This window comes from Podarcis tiliguerta (genome assembly GCF_965153285.1).
Source record: "Podarcis tiliguerta genome assembly, chromosome: 5".
Taxonomy (NCBI): Eukaryota; Metazoa; Chordata; class Lepidosauria; order Squamata; family Lacertidae; genus Podarcis; species Podarcis tiliguerta.
Window position 1 is genome coordinate 27499164 of NC_139538.1, and position 20322 is coordinate 27519485.

General features: G+C 44.3%; 1 protein-coding gene across 5 annotated transcripts; it reads left to right on the plus strand.

The window, feature by feature from the left end:
* Positions 1–3417: 3417 nt before the first annotated feature.
* SLC16A14 (solute carrier family 16 member 14) lies at positions 3418–19990 on the plus strand. Of its 5 annotated transcripts, none has more exons than XM_083442793.1 (6): positions 3418–4626; positions 5349–5493; positions 9201–9477; positions 9840–9983; positions 14284–15270; positions 16131–19990. In XM_083442793.1, exons 3-6 carry the CDS (start codon positions 9216–9218, stop codon positions 16280–16282), a joined length of 1545 nt encoding a protein of 514 aa, XP_083298919.1. In that variant the 5' UTR covers positions 3418–4626; positions 5349–5493; positions 9201–9215; the 3' UTR covers positions 16283–19990. The 5 variants fall into 5 exon arrangements, with proteins under 5 accessions (XP_083298919.1, XP_083298920.1, XP_083298918.1 ...); XM_083442794.1 differs by having other exon boundaries at positions 3418–4592; XM_083442795.1 differs by having other exon boundaries at positions 4513–4626; positions 5353–5493.
* Positions 19991–20322: the final 332 nt, after the last annotated feature.

Sequence of the window (20322 nt, forward strand, 5' to 3'; positions counted from 1 at the left end):
GGGGAACCAGACTGGGTGCTGGCCGAAACTGCTCTTCAACGACGTTGCTCCTGCAACCTGGGACCGGGCTGACTGGCCTTTATCTTCTCTGAGGCCAGGGGCGGTCCCGGTCCCCAGGAGACCCGCCTCTCCTGGCCTTAAGGCGAGCACTCCTCCTGGAGAGACCAGTTCCCTCCGCCTCTCTGCCCTGAGCCTCTGCAGTTCAGGAGAGGCTGAAGGGTTACTGGACCCAGGGGGAGACTCATCTGTAGCCACTGAGTCCTCAACCACCTCCGGAGCCAGAGCGGATTCACCTGGTACCTGCTCCTGAGGATGCGGCACAGGTGCAGGCGCTTCAGAATCAAGGCCCTGCCCCAGTTCAGCCGGCCCTGGAGGCGGGGACTCCTGTGCAGGCTGGGATTCCTCCGGTTCAGCCTCTGAATCGGATTCCCAGGCCATCACACAAGGGATTTCCTGAGATCAAGGCCTGTCCCATAGTTTTTCCTTTGGGCCAAGTAATAACTGAATGGAGCATTGGCAAGTCACACTCTTTCTACTACCCACCTAAAATTAGAATAATAGTGAGTTACCTCACAGGGTTGCTGTAATATGCTGCCCAGTATGAGGCCATTTTATGCCCTCCTTTGATGGAGGTGTGAGGCTCTGGCATGGTCATAAGAGCCCTCTCCAGCCTCCTTGCAAAAGCCGGAAGAGCTTGCCCAGCTTTGGGAAGAAGATAGGAGGACTATAGGACCCTGTCAGAGCGCCCTCATGCCTCCTTCCCAAAGCGTTGGCTGCGCACACTGCCCAAATTCCACCTCTGATGAGTAGTAGCTTTTAGAGTAAGTGACTCAAACAGGAAACACTGGATTTTGTAGCCCCCTATGCAGAAGACAGGAGTGCCTGGCGTGCTCTGGTCCATGGGGTCACGAAGAGTCACACACGACTGAACGACTAAACAACAACAACAAATGCAGAAGATCAGCCACAACTACAACACTGCCACGTGTACAGAACTCCAAAGTTCTCAAAATATTCTGTTTTTGCAGCAACATTTCACTAAAGATTAGCTCCGTTACTACCTTGGTATACAGTGTTTTGAGATATCTAACAGCAGAATAAAAACCATATCCTGCACCCAGGAGAGGCAGAACGGGTTTAGGTGAAACAAGCACAGCTCTAACAGGCTTTGTCGGTGGTATTCACTGAAGCGTTTTCGTTTTGTTGAATTATAATGGTTAAATAACTACAAAACTCATTCTCCCAGTGCCAATCTGCGCACGAGGAAAAGATTGACAATAGAAGTTCCAAGGTTTGCACAAGTACAATTTAAAAACAAGCAAACACTCCAGTGAACACTGAAAATGATTTGTGGCCACAGAATGCGGAATGTGTGTTGAGAGAAAAACAGAAGTGGATGAAATGGAGTATGCCATAAAAGGGCACAGCTGGCTTGTCAGGAAATGTTTTGTTAAAAGTCCCACTTGTTCTCTCTAATATTAAACTGGCATGTGTGGGGTAGGTAAAACCCTAAACATGTCCAATGAAGATATAGTTGTTGTTGGTTTTTTAAAAAAACCAGTTGGTATCTGAATTTATTATAAATTCTTTTTAGACTTGGAATTGCCTTGTAAAACCATGTCAAGATACTTCATAGGAAATGATTCATATGTCCTGCCAAAAGAGATCCCTATCCTTTTACTGTCTCATGTTCCAGTGAAAAATGAAAGGTACCAAACTGACCACAGAAGGCAGGAAACACTCAGTTTTGTGCTTCCTTTGGTTTTGGTGTTCCATGATATTCATCTTAATGTTCTACCTTGTATTTCCTTGCTTTTGACATTCAAATAACCTAACCACATTCCTTCACTTGACATTTACAGGGGATCCTTTTGTCGTTGTTGTCACTGGACCCTTTCTTAGGACAGGAATTTGATTCTCCTTAATGCTACAATTTGGAAAATTCACATATTGCTGGGTGCTTTTGTTCTGTGGCTCTGGGTCCTCTTTGGGGTGACGAGATGAGTGGAGGGAGGACATGGTCTCCTTTGACCAGATAGAAAAATTTGGATGGTACAGGAAATTATCTCAAGACAATAGTCTGAATCTGTACTGGAACATTTTTTTAAAAAAACTGTTTTTATATTTGGAATTTTTTTTTAATGTTCGTGTTGTTTCTAAATGTAGAATTTTTAATTGTTTTATATAATGAACTGTTTTTAAAAATATTTTATGGTTTTCTTGCTTTATGGTTTCTACTGTTTTGTTTTATGGTTGCATACTTTATTGTATGCAACCCACTTTGGGACCTTATGGTAAAGGGCAGGAAAGAAATATATTAAACAAATACAATAAATTTAACTTTTCAACTTACTAACTTCAGTGTGTTTTTATATACACACACACACACACACTGGGAGGAATTCTCATACTCCAGTGTTTCCCAAACTTGGGTCTCCAGATGTTTTTGGACTACAACTCCCACCTTCCCTAGCTAGCAAGACCAGTGGTCAGGGATGATAGAAATTGTAGTCCAAAAAACAGCTGGAGACCCAGGTTTGGGAAACCTGTCATACACAACACACTTGAAAGAACACCTGCAGCATCTGGACCATTGAGAGTCTATTTTAAATAGGGGAAAGAGCTAATCAGAATCTGGAGGTGGTTTTTTTGGTTTGTTTTTTTAAAGCCTTTTACTCAAGCAGCACAATACTACCAAAAATAAAATAACAACGCTCTCCTCCCTCTAACAGCTGCTATAGAAGTGGAAAAATTAAAACACATTCACACACTTAAAACACACACCACATCACTATAAAATCACACACAAAATATTAACACACACACATAGAGATACACTGAACACGGACAGAAGCACAAATCTGTGTGTAAACTCAGCTCAGAGGGGAGACTTTCATCATCATCTTGCCATATTGGGCAGGGGGGCGGGTCTAACTCACCCTTCCATATACATGCCACACTGGATCCTTGTGGATCAGCTGGGGAGCAGGGAAGTGCTGCTTTTCTTCCTGATTGTGTTATGCTGGGTAAAGGTAAAGGGACCCCTGACTGTTAGCTTCAGTCGTGGATGACTCTGGGGTTGCGGTGCTCATCTCGCTTTACTGGCCGAGGGAGCCAGCGTTTGTCTGCAGACAGCTTCCAGGTCATGTGGCCAGCATGACAAAGCCACTTCTGGCATACCAGAGCAGCGCACGGAAACTCCGTTTACCTTCCCGCCGGAGTGGTACCTATTTATCTACTTGCACTTTGACGTGCTTTTGAACTGCTAGGTTGGCAGGAGCAGGGACCAAGCAATGGGAGCTTACCCCATCACAGTGATTCGAACCGCCAACCTTCCTATCGGCAAGCCCTAGGCTCTGTGGTTTGGACCACAGTGCCACCCGCGTCCCGTTATGCTGGGTAGGGAGAGTTAAATATCCCCACCTCTTGCACTAGGATGGGGGTGAAAATTGGTCCATCCCGGCTTCTTGGTGGGGAGATTGTCAGTTTGGCTCATGGAACTGGTGGGCCACATTAGGCCCAGAGCCGCTGAATTTCCTCATGCCTGATCTAGTCCATGAAAGGGTGTGCCGCAACAGATCTGTTAACAGGCTATACTATACATGGGCATTCAGCAGCCCCAAGCTCCAAGGGGCTTACTCCCAGGTAAGCATGCATACTAGTGCAGCCTTACTCCTTCAGAAGGTGGTGGGCTCTCCATCCTTGGAGCTTTTTAAGCAGAGGCTGGATGGCCATCTGCTGTGGACACTTTAGATTCCTGCATTGCAAGGGGTTGGACTAGATGACCCATGAGGTCCCACCCACCACTACTATGATTCTACGATACAAGACAAAACTCGGCAGCGATTCACGATTTCAAGGCTGTCCTCATCTGAAAACTAAGAAACTAGTCCCTGGTGTGTTACTTAGAAAAGACGCCAGGGGTCTGAGCTGCTACGTGAGAGTGGGGAAAGGCCGGGGTAAGTGGTGAGAAGATTTCTGGAACGGGAAGCCAAAAGCCTTTCGTAAACAGGAGTGTAAATCTCTTAATCTTCCCTGGGGCTGTTTTTTGTCCTCAGGATTTCCACACGCGCGAGAGGCCTGTCTACGAACAACAACAATGCACCGCTCGCTCCTTCTGCCGCGCTCTTCTCCCCTCGCTGGGCTGGAAGGGGGCTTTACCTGCCCTAAGCTGGGTTGCGCAGCAGTTGCCCCCAGCCAAACTTCACCCAGCGATCGCCAGAGGGCCCGGCAGCCCGCCAAGGGCTTCCAAACCTCCCTTGCGCAAAACCAGAATCAGCCGGTGCCTCGCACACATGGGCAGAGCGCGCCGACTTGCAAGCAGCCAGAGATGGGCCGGCGGTGCAGGGAGTTGGTGGAGGAAGATCACGCCGAGGCGAAGTGCTGCCCTGGGGACAAAAGGGCAACGCTCGGGGGTCGAGGCCGGCGGGGGAATTAAGCCCCCACCCGCTCCCGACCCCGCTTCCCTGCGTCCCTCCCCCGGCACGGGCGAGGAGAGCTCCGGGCGGGCGCCTTGCTGAAGATGCCACTCCAGACTGCAGCAGTCCCGGGGACTCCGCCGCCGGAAGCAGCAGCAGCAGCGGATCCGAGAGGCGCCCCCCGGGAGTAAGCGCGGCTCCCTCCGGGGTGAGTGGGTGGGTGTGCCAGCCAGGCCTGCCCTCGAGGCTGGGCAGCGGAGCCTGGGCGGCCTCGGGCAAGCGGGGAGGCATGCATGGTGCACCAGGCAGGCGAGCAGGCTCCGCACGCAGCGGCCGCGAAGCTTTGTCTGCTGCGGGCAGGAAGGTTTCCCGCTGCTCCCGCAGCCGCCGTGAGGTAACTCGCGGGCAGTCGCCTTGTGGCCCCGCCGCCGCGCGCGGTTCCTCCGCTGCTGTCCTTCCCTGCTCCGCGCGGGGCTCCTTATTTCGCGCTTTTTACGCGGCTCGCTCCCCACAACTCCGGCCAGGTTTCTGCTCGCGGGAAGGCGCCAGAAGCGAGAGCCGCCACCTGAACGAGCCATTGACTACCATGAAGCCACTGACCTCGCCTTACGCTTGGTGAAATACTGTCCCCCAAAACGTGTTCTTATTGTGCGGAAACCAGGGGAGGGTTTTCTCATCCCCTTTTTTATCATTTAGCACTGCCTTTCTCCGCCTGGGTGCGGAACTTTTTTTCTGTCAAGGGCCACAATCCTTGTGTTCAGGGTCGGGGGCGCATGTTTTTTGAGGGCAGCAAAGCTAGCGCTGTGGGCGTGGTTGGGCGAAAAATGGGAGGGGCCACCCTTTGCCTCTCAATCCCACAATTTCCCCCTGTGTTTTGTGACACCCCATTTCTCTCTCTTCCTCTCCTCCCTCTCTGCTTGGTTTCGCCAGATAGCCTTAACTTGCAAAGAGCTTTCGAAATTAGGCTGAGGGGGCTGCATGCCACAGAAGCGTACAACCTGATCATTAACTCTGCAGTCCTAAACCTGGCTACTCAGATGTAAGATCCATCGAGTTGCGTGGGACTTTCTCCCAGGTAAGCAGGTGTAGGTGCCTTAAGGCACCATGCAGGACACAGCCTGCCATTTCACATGCTGCAGCCTGTGGTTTATTTTGAGATATTAAGCATGATAATCTGTTACGAGACTGGCTGTTGCCAAGTAAATGAACACAAGAGTACCTCTTGCAGACAAGAGACTTCCGTGGTGCGTAGCCTTGGAGTGAAGAGGCGCTTGCCAAGTATTTATTTTGAAATTTTATATGCCTCTTTTCAGGGCTAAGTGCTCTGGAGAAGATTTATATAAGTTATAACATCAACGATACTGCAGTATAAAACTACAATTTTAAAAGTAACTTGGCATAAGTAACCCTATTTCTACCTCTGAATGTTGGAGGACATGCAGTACTTTTTCATTTAAGGCAGCTAACAGGTAGCCATACTGATACAGGCCTGTATCCACATTTACACAAAACACCCCTGAGGGTTCAATGTGGTTTTTTACTTAATAAATGTGTTTAGCATATACACATATACCTGGGAGTCAGTCCACTTGAACTCAATTAGTAGACATGCATAGGATTGCATGACTGAAGAGCAAAACCCCTTGAATTCGGTGGGATTTTCTTCTGAGTAGACGTGCTCGGGCAAGGCAAAAATGGACGGCTTGAGAACCAAGCAGGACTTTTGTAGGTGGGATGGAGAGAGAATCCTGCCTGTTCCTAAATAATTTCCCTTTATAAAGCAAAAACTTACGTCCAAGAAAGCATGCTTGGGATCACAGTCCAGTCTTCATTCATGATGACCGGTCACCAGATTTTATAAAACGAAGTTTGATCATAGTAGTTTAAATGAAGCAAACCCCATGGCAGACATGTATGTGATACATTGGATTTAGTAGGAAGGTGCTCAGCAGGACCATTTTACACATGATCTATGACCCACATATTAGCTGTGCCAATGTGAGAAGCAGAGCAAAAGAAGTAGAGGGAAGAGACACATTTCAGCATTCTCCTGAGGATAACGGTTTGATATTGGCTTATACCTATGCGGAAGGCAATTTTGTAGGAATCGGTATAACACTCATGGGGAAGATGGTAGGAGTGGGGCTTCTGCTGCGCCTACCCATGCATAAACATACTGTACAGCAAAGCAGGTCTGCAAAATATTAACAGCCTATGAGCGGATTCCTCATTTCTGTCCATACCAGAAATGCCTTTGGCACAGGAAATTAGTTATGTTTTAAGAGATAGGAAAAATCACGGAACACAATGCCCCTGAGTTCTGAGTTACACACGTACCAATATTCAGCGGCCCAGAGTTGATGGAAACACTTCTATCTTTTGCTACGGATATGGCAGTAACTAGGAACTACCACATAAATTATGTCTTTGTTGTTTAAGTCTCATATATATATATATGTGTGTGTGTGTGAGAGAGAGAGAGAGAGAGAGAGAAGCCCTAGATATTATGCTTTGATGGGCTGTTTAAAAAGTGTATTGGTCACATACAGCAATTATGCTTTAATCGTTGCTCCTTTTTCTTTTTTAAAAAAGTATAAAGTATCTTAGGACATGTGTTATGCGTTCAAAAACAAAAATGAAAATTCTCGTGTTTTTATGTAAGGGTTGCGATTGCAGACTTTTATAAATGGGCAGGCTTGCAAACACATTAGAAGTGATTTTCTCAGATTTGATATTTGGCCTAAACCATCAAGAGCAAGACAGAATACTGGATGGAGGATCATCTGGGAGGGGTGGGTAGAGAGCTGGAATAATTAATATCATTCATGTGACAAACAAGAGGACAGTAGTGGCCGGTAGAGCTCTGGCCAGTTTGCCTCTCTGACACAGCTCTCTTGTGCAGCCTTAGGGAAATCCTTTAAACTGTTTCTTCTTCTTTTTCAAAGCACCATGTATTGAACATGTGCAACTTAATATAGCTTTCAAAGGGCCCAGATTTACAGACATTCTAAGCATTTTATGCTCCATGGATATCTAGCCAAATCAAGAACTGCTGTTTATTTGCTGGTTAAATACATTTTTATTTCACCCAGGAGCTCAGGATGCCACACATGCCCTCCTCCTTTTATCCTCACAACAATCCTGTGAATCAGATTAGGATGCAACATAGCGATTGACCAAGGTGACCCAGTGAATGAACCTCATATCTAAGCAGGGACATAACAAAATTTTAAATGGCAGTAGGAGACCTTCCTATGCAGTAAGTCTGAGAGTAGGTCTAACTCTGGGTGGTCCTACACATGGCCTGAGGGCTCCATGCGGCCCTCAAGTTCTTTTTTGGTGGCTTCTGCAACCAAGCGTGTGGCCCGCAGATTCCGTGTCAAAATGCTCTTGCCGCCCACTTGATAGGAAAAGTTGGCCTGCCCTGGTCTAACTGAACTATGGGACTTATCAATAAACATGCATTAAATCACACTGTTAGCGAGTTGGCCCCTAAAATGTAAATAATCTAAACAAGAGTTGCAGCTAATAAAATGTTGGGCTTATCTTCACTTTACTTCAGTCTCCGCATCTGCGAAACTGGCACATTCCTGTTGTGATTTTAGTAAGGAATGAACTACACGTTATGTGTAGTTGTGTTATTCCTTTATACAACGAAGCTGCAGGTGCTTCAATTTGAAGTGAAACACCAATAAGGAAGGAAAAAGTGTGTGGGGAGGGGGATAGAACCTCCCTTTTACCTCGTGCTGTTTTTCTAATGAAAATTGCAAGCCTCTGAACTGCTCTTAATAATAATAATAATAATAATAATAATAATTACTTATTTATACCCTGCCCATCTGGCTGAGTTTCCCCAGCCACTCTGGGCAGCTCCCAATCTTAACCCCACTAGGAAAAAGGTATTTTGGACAAAAATTGTGGGAGGAAATAATGTCGTTCCCAGAGCAAAGACGACCTAACAGGGTTATTAGGATGACAGTATCAATTATGGAAAGAACTTTTTTATACTAGAAGAACAAATGCTAATGTATTCTGGAATCCCAGTTATTATGTCAGTGTAGCATTTCGGAATTGCTGGCCTTGGTTGATTAAGAGCAAACAGCAGTTGCTGATGTTTGGCATTGCTGCTCTAAGGATGGCCTGCGGCTTTTCTGGCAGCCAGCTTGCTGCATGACACTTGGTTGTGTGGAGTAATCTGTGAGTGAATGGAAGAGACAAGGCTGGGTCAAGGCTGCTCTGAGTCAGCAGTGAGGTGAGGACCAGTGTCCTATCCTAGTTCTGGGCAGCTGATGGCGTGTGCACAGTTTTGACAAACAAGCTTTCCTTTTTCTGAGTGTGTTTGCAGTGCGGATATCCAAAGATAAAAATACGTTGCGGGTAACAGTGTGAAAACATTTTGCGGCCAAAATATCTGTCCCTACAAGGGCACGGTTAAGTATTTCAAATCCTACAGCTGTGGCTGGGTGCTGAAAATCTGCTTCCAATTCATGTCACTGCCTACAGGTGACTTGGAGAGGAGCTGAAATTTCTCAGAGTACATTTTCCTGAGATTTTTCTTTTTCTCATCCTCCCTCTAGGAAAAACGGAGGCCATTTTTTTGTGGGTGGCAGTGGCGGCGGCTGCCATTTCCACCCTCATGAAGTCCCAGGGTATTGTGGAGGATGCAAAATGGCGGCCGAGCTGCCCGCAAACCAGTTTTCTTTGAGTTGATGAATAAAGCACCAAAGAAACTAAAATAAAAGACAACCCTGAGCCTGTGAAAACATTTTCTGTTTGTTTCAGGATACTCAGTGGAAAATGTACGCCAGTCGCGAAGATGTTGGCTATGATTTTGAAGAGGATTCCAAAGACAGGGAGAAGAAGCTTGTGGCGAATCCAGATGTTGATGGTGGATGGGCTTGGATGATTGTCCTTTCTTCTTTCCTGGTGCACATACTCATCATGGGATCACAAATGGCCCTTGGTGTTCTCAACATGGAATGGCTTGACGAATTCAGCCAAAGTCGAGGCCTGACAGCGTGGGTCAGCTCCCTTAGTATGGGTATAACCTTGATTGTAGGTAGGTTCATAAGCCACTCTAGAAGAAATGGATATGCCCAAGATCAGTTCCCGCAGAGATAGATTCATTTATGGATCAAAATATTTAGCAACAGTCCCTTATAAAATATGAAACTGTTTGCCTGTTTCCATTTTTCTGTAATCTCTGCTTGTCATGAGTCATATTGTCTCAGTTTCATATATTGATTAGAAATAAGTGCCTAGATCTTTGAGAACCGATGTTTAGCACTTAACAGTTTTGAACAGGTGGCCTAATATTTACTGATCTCATTGCTGGTAATCAGTGGTTTCAGTGTGGTTATCCTCGTGAAGAGAATAAACAAAGCTTTAGGAAAACAATCCATTCTTCGTGTTTTGGCACAGGTCCTTTTATTGGTTTGTTCATTAACACCTGCGGTTGCCGGAAGACTGCAATAGCTGGAGGGATCTTGACTGCTGTAGGATGGATACTGAGTTCCTATGCCTCAAATGTATATTACCTCTTTATAACGTTTGGGGTTACAGCTGGTAAGCATGCTTTAGTTTTGGAATATGCATTCGGATTTTCATTGTAGTAACTGATCTGTAAGAACACAGAATGCTAAAATAAGCAAGCCTGAGTTTGCAAAGAGGCAGTCACCCTGACCTACAGTTCCTTCTGAGCACAATAACTCTACCACAAACATGTTCCTTAGCCTGTAAGAGTTTCTTCATGCATGTCAATGGAGGAGGGTTGGTTTGTGCACACAAAACAGTGCACATGAGAAGATACATTGCATGTTGGAGGTCAAAAGTGACACGTATGCAGCATCTACATAAGCACTTTAGATCACCTGCATAGATACCTTAATTCAGGTGATGCATGGTAATTCAGATTAGCTGGAAAGCCACAAGCAACCTAAATATTGAATGTCTGTATTTTGTTTCACAGCAAATCATACACCCCTGTCACACTTCTTGGGCAGATTCCCAAGTTGCACTTGTTGCTGATGATGTGAAATAGCAAGTTTCACATGTTTGTTTGTTTGTGTGCCTCCCACATAAAACATTTCCAAGGTTTGCAAAATATTTAAGAGCAGAAGATGCAATTACAATAACATATAACAATAAAACATGCAGTTTACCCGTAGCTCTTGGACATGCTTTAAGATTCCAACGTTCCCCTTTGTCCTTCCAAACTAAAAGTACAATGGTAATTTGAAGGTGTGATGCAAGCATGTTGCCCCCCTCCAATGTCCTTTTTTCAACAATGCAGGCAAGGCAGCACTAAGATTAATAGTTAAAGAAGACCAGTATAACTGAATGGCTGCATTTGCATGCCACAATAAGCTATAAACCATCTGTTATTGTGCACCAGCAAATCACTCCCACTTCTATCCTCTCTACTACTTCCAGCTAGTGCGCAGAGGGGAGAAACGACAATCCCTAGCTGAGCATTGTGTCTGAAACAGGGATCATGATTTGTTTCACCTCAACCACAAAGATCAACCAAGATTTCTTCTTGGCTTACCAATTGTGGTTTGCTTGAATGCTGGTTTGGACATAATACTAAGCCGGGGATCATGGTTTCTTTTCTTTGCACACTAAGAGCATGATTTGCTCATGCACAGTAAGTCATGGATCATGGTTTGCCATGATGTGCAAATGTGTTGAGCATTTGACAAAATCCCTTCGCTGGAAAAATACACCAGTTATTTCGCGTACAGAATGCCATAGGAAGAATACAGCACTGTGGAACGTAAAACGCTTGGTGTTCCTTTCAGAAGCATTGGAGTGAATGTACAAAGCTTAGTGCATTGCTCTAAAGCAGGGGTTCCCAAACTGGTCTGCAGACTACCACTGGTCCACAAGCTTTACTGGTGGTCCATGGCACATCTGGGAAGAATGGTGGAAGCAGTGGCTGTGAATGGCAGGCACAGTTATTATTATTATTATTATTATTATTATTATTATTATTATTATTACTTACTAAATTTGTATACCACCCTTCAACCAAAGATCCTAGTTGCTGCTCCATCGCTCTAAGATCCCAGCAATCTGCCCACAGGGTGAGTGGGATGGACCAGGATAGAAGGTGACTAGTGATGTGATAAGATAAGATACAGCACCTAGCACAGCATGTTACAGTTGCTTACAACAGGCAGAAAAATCATTAAGTGTCAAGACCCTTGGCAATTTCCAAGTGGTCCATGGAGGGAAAAGTTTGGGAGTCCCTGGTCTAAAGGAACTAGATAGATATTGGGGTCACCTAAAAGTATTGTGTCATTTCAGGACAACTTCTTCCTCTTTCACATTGCTGATCCTTGTGAGCAATATTCACTGGGGTTGATTTGGGACACTGCATCTTAATCATATTTTATTTGCTCTTTCTCAGAGTGGATTTATGGTTTTGATATTGATAATCTTTAAATAACCTTTCCTCTGAAGGTGGCATGACAGCTGGTTAAACAGAGTGGCCCGGGCCAATTCAAAAGTTTCATAGAATCATAGAATGTTAGAGTTGGAAGGAACCCCAAGGGATAAACTCACTTGGCATATAAAACTTGGCAGGAACTCATACAAAGTTGCTTAAAGCAATATATTTGAATGTGTGCCATAGGTAGAAAGCTTATGATCTTGATGAGGCTTATTACCAAGTAAGCTACCAGACATGGAATACTGGGTACTGTTCTGGCTGCCACAACAAAAAAAAGAGAGGATATTTTAGAGCTGAAGAACCAAATTGATCAGCAGGTTGGAAGAACTGCCCTACAAGGAAAGGTTTGGATTTGGGGTTTTTTTTAATTCAGAAGGGAAATGAACAATATGATACATGGTAAAGGTAAAGGTACCCCTGCCCGTACGGGCCAGTCTTGACAGACTCAAGGGTTGTGCACCCATCTCACTCAAAGAGGCCAAGGGCCAGCGCTGTCCGAAGACACTTCCGGGTCACGTGGCCAGCGTGACATTGCTGCTCTGGCGAGCCAGAGCCGCACACGGAAACGCCGTTTACCTTCCCGCTAGTAAGCGGTCCCTATTTATCTACTTGCACCCGAGAGTGCTTTTGAACTGCTAGGTTGGCAGGCGCTGGGACCGAACAATGGGAGCGCACCCCGCCACGGGGATTCAAACCGCCAACCTCTTGATCGGCAAGCCCTAGGCGCTGACGCTTTAACCCACAGCGCCACCCCTTTAACCCACAGCGCCACCCGCGTCCCTTATGATACATGGTAGAGGTTTATAATTATCACGTGTGGCATTTGACAAAGCTTTACATTAAATTAATTTAGATAGGCCTTGAACTGGCCTATGCTCATTGTGTTAAGACAGATACAACTGTAGATGTTTGCTATCCCTTTATGGAAGTGGGCAGGCAGCATTCTGCACTCAGCTGTCTTACTATGAGTGTGAGAGTATAAATAGAAGGGCAAAAAAGGGGACAGTAAACTTTGTTGTTTATAGATGAGAAAATTGATTTTGAGCTTGAAACACCACAAGGCTGTTAATCATCACAAGAGATTTGGGTATCTGAAGTGGAAAAATCCAAATGACACCCCCTGCAGTATTAAAATACAATGATAAGAGAAAACAAAACATTATGACCCCATTTAGTGGCATACGGAAGCTGAGTTGGACTTCTCTTCTGTCTCCTGGTAGGGTTATCCTGTTCAGTAGAATAAATATTAGTCTTCTCTCTTTCTAAGACCATAGCAGACCCAATTAGAATAAGAGGAGAAATTCCACATTCATTCTCAGCCTGGAATGAGGGGCCGGTGGCAGGTGGAGAAGAAACCTTAGGAATAAACTTCTTGTAAACTGACAACATAAGCACATTAGGTGCTTAGAGACAGCAAAAACATATTCAGGCAGAAAGTATATGGTCCATTAGTCTGCAAATATTTTCTTCTTTTCACAGATGATGCCACAGTGTTGACATAAGAGCAGATTGTCTATTCTGGGACACCCACTTAAACCAATTAACTTAACTAGGAATTGTTTGAGCATCAGTGAAAACAGAACTCAGAGCAGTTTCAGCTGTTATCTCAGAAAAGGAACAATTTTAAATATAGTAAATAAACCTTTAAAGTATATGGCTGTGGTGGTTGTGGAATGGAAGCCACAAACTCAATCCCTAGTTATTAGTCCTGCATGTGAGGTAGCTTCTACCTTTAAGGGAAACCATGTGTCTAATAAATCTGTGGCTTTTACCTGAAACACTGATGATAGATCCCATTCCAGCATGCATATTATTTCTGGAATCAGGCTTTGGTGTTAGTTGAAGAGCTATTCTGGCTTTGGAGGTTGATACGACTTGAGTTTGAGATTATGTATGGTCTTTCTAGTGATGGAGATAATTCGTTTATTAAGCCCAGGTGACTATATTTAGGTCTGATCTTACAGGTCTCGGGAATTCATGGCTTATACTACTACAGTATCAGCTCTGGGATACAACAGCTAAGCCTCAGTAGGCTGATTTAAACTTTGATTTGTGGTGCTCAGAATCAGCTGAGTGTGATCTGTTATTCCCAGTCTTTATCACGACACATTTCTACAACACATAAAAGCTTTACAAAATACTGCCAAAGCATACTCCCATGTCTGATAGCAGCATACAGTCATGCCTTGTCATCATTTCTCAGCTTTTGAAACCATACTGGAAGCTGCTTAGCTTTGCAAATGTGCTAGCAGTTTTAGTGCTGCCCCACTAGTATGCTCGTGGAAGCCTATCCTTAATCCTTAGGTGAAGCCATACTGGATAATAACGTTTGGGCCTTGTGTCAATTTGCCTGCATGTGTTATGACTGCAGTGAAAGTTCTCCAGCTGATTCAGGAATCTCTCTTTTTTCAGGTGTTGGGAGTGGGATGGTATACCTGCCTGCTGTGGTCATGGTAGGCGAATACTTTGAGAAGAGAAGAGCACTAGCCCAGGGACTCAGCACAACTGGGACGGGGTTCGGTGCTTTCCTAATGACAGTTCTGCTGAAATACCTTTGCATGGAGTTTGGCTGGAGGAACGCAATGTTCATCCAGGGCGCGGTCTGTCTGAACCTGTGTGTTTGTGGAGCGCTCATGAGACCAGTTTATTACAAAGAGGAAGCCGCTGAAAAAAGCGGAGAGGGAAACGTCAGCAAGAGCCATGCAAAAGCTCTCTCTTGCTCTGCAGAAACACTGGCATCTAATGGCATCTTACAGGAAGAGGCAAAAGAAGGGCAAGGTAAGGAGGAAAAGTCTGAGATTTTTTCAGACTTGGAAAACAAAGATGTAACCAGACACTGGAAGAATATCTATGCTCTTTGCGTGCTGAAGAGGGCGAGTCAGCTGACCCTTACAATCCAGAAAGGCTTTCGGACCTGGTATTCTAGTTACTTTGGTGCTGCATCTCTCTTCACCAACAGAAAGTTTGCAGCCTTTGTCTTTTGGGCCTTATTTGCATACAGCACTTTTGTTATCCCTTTTATCCACCTTCCGGAAATAGTGAAGCAATACGGCCTCTCTGCACAGAACGATGTATTCCCTTTGACTTCAATTATTGCCATTGTCCACATTCTTGGCAAGGTCATCCTTGGCATCATTTCTGATTCACCCTGCGTCAGTGCTTGGAATGTCTTCATGGCAGCCAACTTCACTCTCGTCTTCTGCATTTTCATTTTACCACTAATGCACACATATGCTGGGCTCGCTGTGGTCTGTGCCCTAATAGGATTTTCCAGCGGGTATTTTTCACTCATGCCTGTTGTTACTGAAGATTTAGTTGGGATTAAGCACCTCGCAAATGCCTATGGAATCATCATTTGTGCTAATGGGATTTCAGCACTCCTGGGACCACCTTTTGCAGGTAAATGCAAAGTTTTGTTTGTCCAACTTTATAGTCCATGTGTGCTTTATAGCCCCTAGAGGTCACAGTGAGAGCCAGGGTGGTATAGTAGTTAAGAGTGTTGGACTAGGACCTGGGAGACATGAGTTAAGGTCCTGACACGGCCATGAAGCTTGCTGGGTGGCCTTTGGCCAGTCACTGCCTCCCAGCCTAACCTACTTCACAGGGTTGTTGTGGGCATTAAATGAGGGCGGGGGGAGAACCATGTGTACCGCCTTGAGTCCCTTGGAGGAAAAGGTGGGATATAAGCACAATAAATAAAATAATTAGTGAATCATTGCATGTACAATTACCATTTATTCTCACCCACTCCACGCCCTTCATGGGCCACATTCCGCGTCAACAAATATACCTTGGTACATTCTTGATTTTAAAGAAAGGAGCTCCTAGTGTGGTAGAAGTTGTTTGACAAGATAACACAATGCTCACAGGGCAAGTTTGAAGATGGAAGTTCACCAACATCTGCTTTCTCACAGATGTCTAATCTCATTGGCCACTACCTCTGACCCTTTGTTGGCTGACTCTACCAGACCCTCTGGCTTATAGCATACTTCTTTTCTTGGGGGAGTTTTGTGCAGATGCAGACTAGAGTAAATCAGATACCAGTTAGTGTAAGGCATAGCAACCGCAAAGCCATACAATGCATTGCAGAATGGTTTCTATGAAAGTTAAGATGGATGAAAGACAAATGGAGGTGGGGAAAGAGACTGAGCATAGTATGATACCAAAAACTATCTATGATTAGAATAAATAATGTTTTCTATTCTTCACTGATTTATTGATCATAGCCTATAGATAACTGCCTTGCTCTTGTTTTCCAGGCTGGATTTATGACCTGACACAAAAATATGACTTTTCTTTCTACATATGTGGCTTGCTTTACATGGTGGGAATCCTCACTTTGCTCATACAGCCTTGTATTGGAAAGGTAAAGCCATCACCGGCAAAAAACAGAGAAGGTGGAAAAGTATAGCACAATGTACTGAGAGCTTTTTTAAACAGGACGTCATTTCATCATTTGTTTTTCCGGAAGTGGTACCAAACAGTACATCTAATGGGACCAACTGGACTGAAAGTCACCATCTTTGGACAGTAAATAAAGTTCACACTGCCACTATCAACGGACTAGTGGAAACAAGACTACAGCTGGTAGTTTTATTGGCACCTTTTCAAAAGCTGAACATCCTACTGACATAATGGTGCAGCTTTGATCAGTAGCTGAAAATTAGTTCTCTCTTTTGTTATTCACAGAGGTTTGACACAAGCACAATTCAGCAGACTGGAATGCAGTTACTCCTTTTTTACACCAACAGGAAAAAGAGGGGGGAAATAATTAGCCCCATTAGGAATCACACATATGAGAATCATTTCTATTGGTTATTCCAACTGTTGATAAATTAGTTGTTGAACATCAGCCAGACGCCAATCTGTGACATGTTACTGCACAAATTAATGAGAGTTTCTGGGGAACCTTTGGCCCTCTGGATGCTGTTAGACTCCACTGCTCATGAACCCCAGCCAGCTTGGCCAGTGGTCAGGGATGATGGGAGTTGTAGTTCAGCAACATTTGAAGGGCAGCATGTTCCCAACTCTTGTTTTAAGGACTCAAGATAATGAAAATGGTGTTTTTTTTATTATTATGGGATAAATGATTTGTGTCCGCAGACCACGGAGCAATTTATTCTATTTGCGCTAGCTTAAATAACCTTGAGATAGCAACATGGGAAAGAAGGAACAATGGCAACAAAAGCCCAAAGCTGTTAAGTGGTTACTAGTGGGGAGCTACATCATGGTTCTTAGGATTAAAGGATCAGTAGTGAGGCTGAAGATTCACTGCTGCTGATTTCTTGTTTACATATTTAGCCAAAAGGTAGCTGCCAGACGGATTGACCTGACATTGTCTGTGGATCCTAGTTCAACTGTAGCAGTTAACTATTAGTCCTAGTTGCAGAGGTACAGTGGTGCCTTCTCCTCTGCAGAGTTCAATTCCAGTTTTTCTTGCAGCAGTATTATCAGTTAGGATAACAGAATAGGTGGGAAATGATGATTTATTTAATTTCACAAGAGCTGATAGGAGCAGCTCAGAATCGCCTTCCCTGGCTTTGGTTAAATTAGCCCAGCCAGAGCATGCCATACCTCATATGTCAGATCTCTTCCCCCCGTGTAATTGCTATGTCACATGCCTCTGCTAAACAAGCAAAGCTGGAACATACAGCCTGCTGATGTTAAGGGGCACCAATCATGACCTCTGCAAATGCAGCACTAAGGACTGTGGCACTCTTCACCATCTCAATCTCCCTCCCTCAGATTAAATAGCCTCTTGTGTAGTGCCCCCCTGCCATACAGCAAGCTGCCCCTGTTTGTGCATGGGAAACAGCTTCTGAAGCTCTGCAACCACGGGACAAAGCTAGTTCCCAAAATTACTGCAAAGGAGTTAAAGTCTACCATTGTCCTAGCTCTTGGAAGTCCAGTGTATGATTTCCCCCCTTGCTGCATTATGCCTCAAAAGCAAGATTGGATTGTAATAACAAAACAATTTAGATGTGGAAGTGTTTCTGTCTAATTGTAAAATACAGTAAGGACTATGTTGCACATCAAAATGCAAACATGCAAAAAAAAAAAATTCTAGACACAGCAGCTTTAGTGCAGGGTATTTTTGGGGGGGTGCGGTGGAGAAGTGGATGATTAATTCTTTTCAGGCTGACTGCTTTTAGAGCTGGAACTTCTTTCCCTAAGATACTTTTCTAGGTTTCCAGATGGTGCTTATCTTGCAGTACATGACTTTAGAATTGCAGGGACCTGTTGCAGCAAAATGAAAAAAAATCAAAAGGGGTTAAGCATCCCAAATCTCTGCTGTTTCTCCACTGCAAGTTGTTCCCTTCTGAAGAGGCTTAGAAAACATTGAGCCTTTGGTGTACTGCCTTCCACTACTGTGGAGAACCGTCTTATCTCCCTGTGATTTTTGCCAAAGACAATCTCGTTGTATGTCAGCTAGAAAGAATCTTTAGTGTTCACTTAACTGCCTCCCAAAGCGTTGCAGTTTAACATTCCCTCAGAGGGTTTTAGTCTGGAAAAAAATGTTTCCAAACGCATACAGAAATCCCTGGCTGCCTTATTGTTTGTGTAATTTACTGTACTGTTTTTAATTTTATTGTGTAACCTCAAGGAGCCACTTTCTCAGGGTGAAATTTATCAAGGGTATATATTTTGTCTGAGAAGCAGCTCCTTAGAATATAATACAGAATGTTCAATTATATATACAGAGAACAAAATATATACATTGTAAACCTGAATACGGCTTTTCCAAACTGTGTTTGTATGGGTTTTTGGTTTTGGTAGGGAGCACAACAAAACCTTTAAGTGCATTACGTTTTTAAAAATTATGAGAACATGGTGGGGCAGTATAGAATTGGCTGGTTCACACATTTACCCAGTTAGTGATCCCCTCCATGTGGCAGCAGAGGAAGTGCTTTTATCTAAAGCAGTGTTTCTCCAACTTTTTGAACTCAAGTCACTTCTCCAGAATTTACTCTACCCTCTGCTGTTGACATCCCTGCACCAGTCTCTTGGGCTGTTCCATATGTAAACAATAGAGATCCTTGTACACGTGTATACCTTTCCCTATATAGGGATCTTGCTACTGAAAACCTGGCATTAGAAGAGGAACAGAAGATCTGTTTTCCTCATAAAGTCATGCACCACAAAACATCAGAAGAAAGCAGCGTTCTGAACTCTTCTTTCCAAATTGCACCCAGACGATGATGCACCAGTCATCATCTTCTGCCAGGGGGCATTTAATGCACCCATTTCTTCAGAATTCAGCCCCACTTTGGAACATTGCCTCCCCGCTTTACCAGGCCTTCCACGAGCCAAAGGAAGTCTGTGCTACACTCTTGAGAACCCCGACCTAAGGTGACGTATAGCATGGGCACTACACATGGAGATGGAATTTGCACTATTCTTCCCTTTCAAAATGAGGAAAGGGAACACAAACCACAGAGCAATCATAACGGGGGGTTGGAGGAACTGAGCAGCTAATTCTCCACTGGCTTTTGGATCCAGCCTTTTAGGGTAGGGGAGTGGATCTGGCACCATAATGCCCTACTTTTGGAGCTTTCTGCTGGCTACTGCTGATGGTAGCTTACTGCCTACTGGGCTGGAGGTGGGTATTCCACTGCAGCAGAGCCACCTCCATTAGGGACATTCTCCACCGGTGGGAGACTGGTGCATCCTAACCTAAGCCATCAATGTTGTGGGATTTAGGATTGCCCCATCAGGATACAGGTATATGGGTCTCCTAAAGAACATGTTCCTTTGGATGTGGTGAAGAGGGATGATTTCTGGCACAAAAGGTTATTTCTGGCCAGGGAAGTATGTGAAGCAGCCTAATGTTTGGTGCTTTGCATTTATCTTTCAACTATTTTAACTATCTTTCAATTATTTTTTAACTATCTTTCAACTATCTTTCAATTATTTTATTAAGGGTGCTTTTTTGTGTGTAAATTAAATTCTTGTTTAAATATGTAAGTGCAATGCTGGAATATTAAGAAAATATAGTACTGTAAAAGGAAAATAATGATAATATGTACTTCAATGACAGCTTTTGTTTTGTTGTTGGAATGCTACTGGTAATTTTAGAGAGACTTCTCACAAATTTAATTATATGAAATGCGGATGTTTATTGCTTTGAACTGTAATTCATTTTTCTATTTATTCACATTATTGTTAGTAGCATTTTACCATACTTACTAAAATGTATCCTCTGTGTCATATACATTTATATGATAATGAAACTTTTTAGTAACTTGCAGCACAATCCTCAAGCCCACAGCGCTCCAAAAGAAGAGTTTGGATTTGATATCCCGCTTTATCACTACCCTAAGGAGTCTCAAAGCAGCTAACAATCTCCTTTCCCTTCCTCCCCCACAACTCTGTGAGGTGAGTGGGGCTGAGAGACTTCAGAGAAGTGTGACTAGCCCAAGGTCACCCAGCAGCTGCATGTGGAGGAGCGGA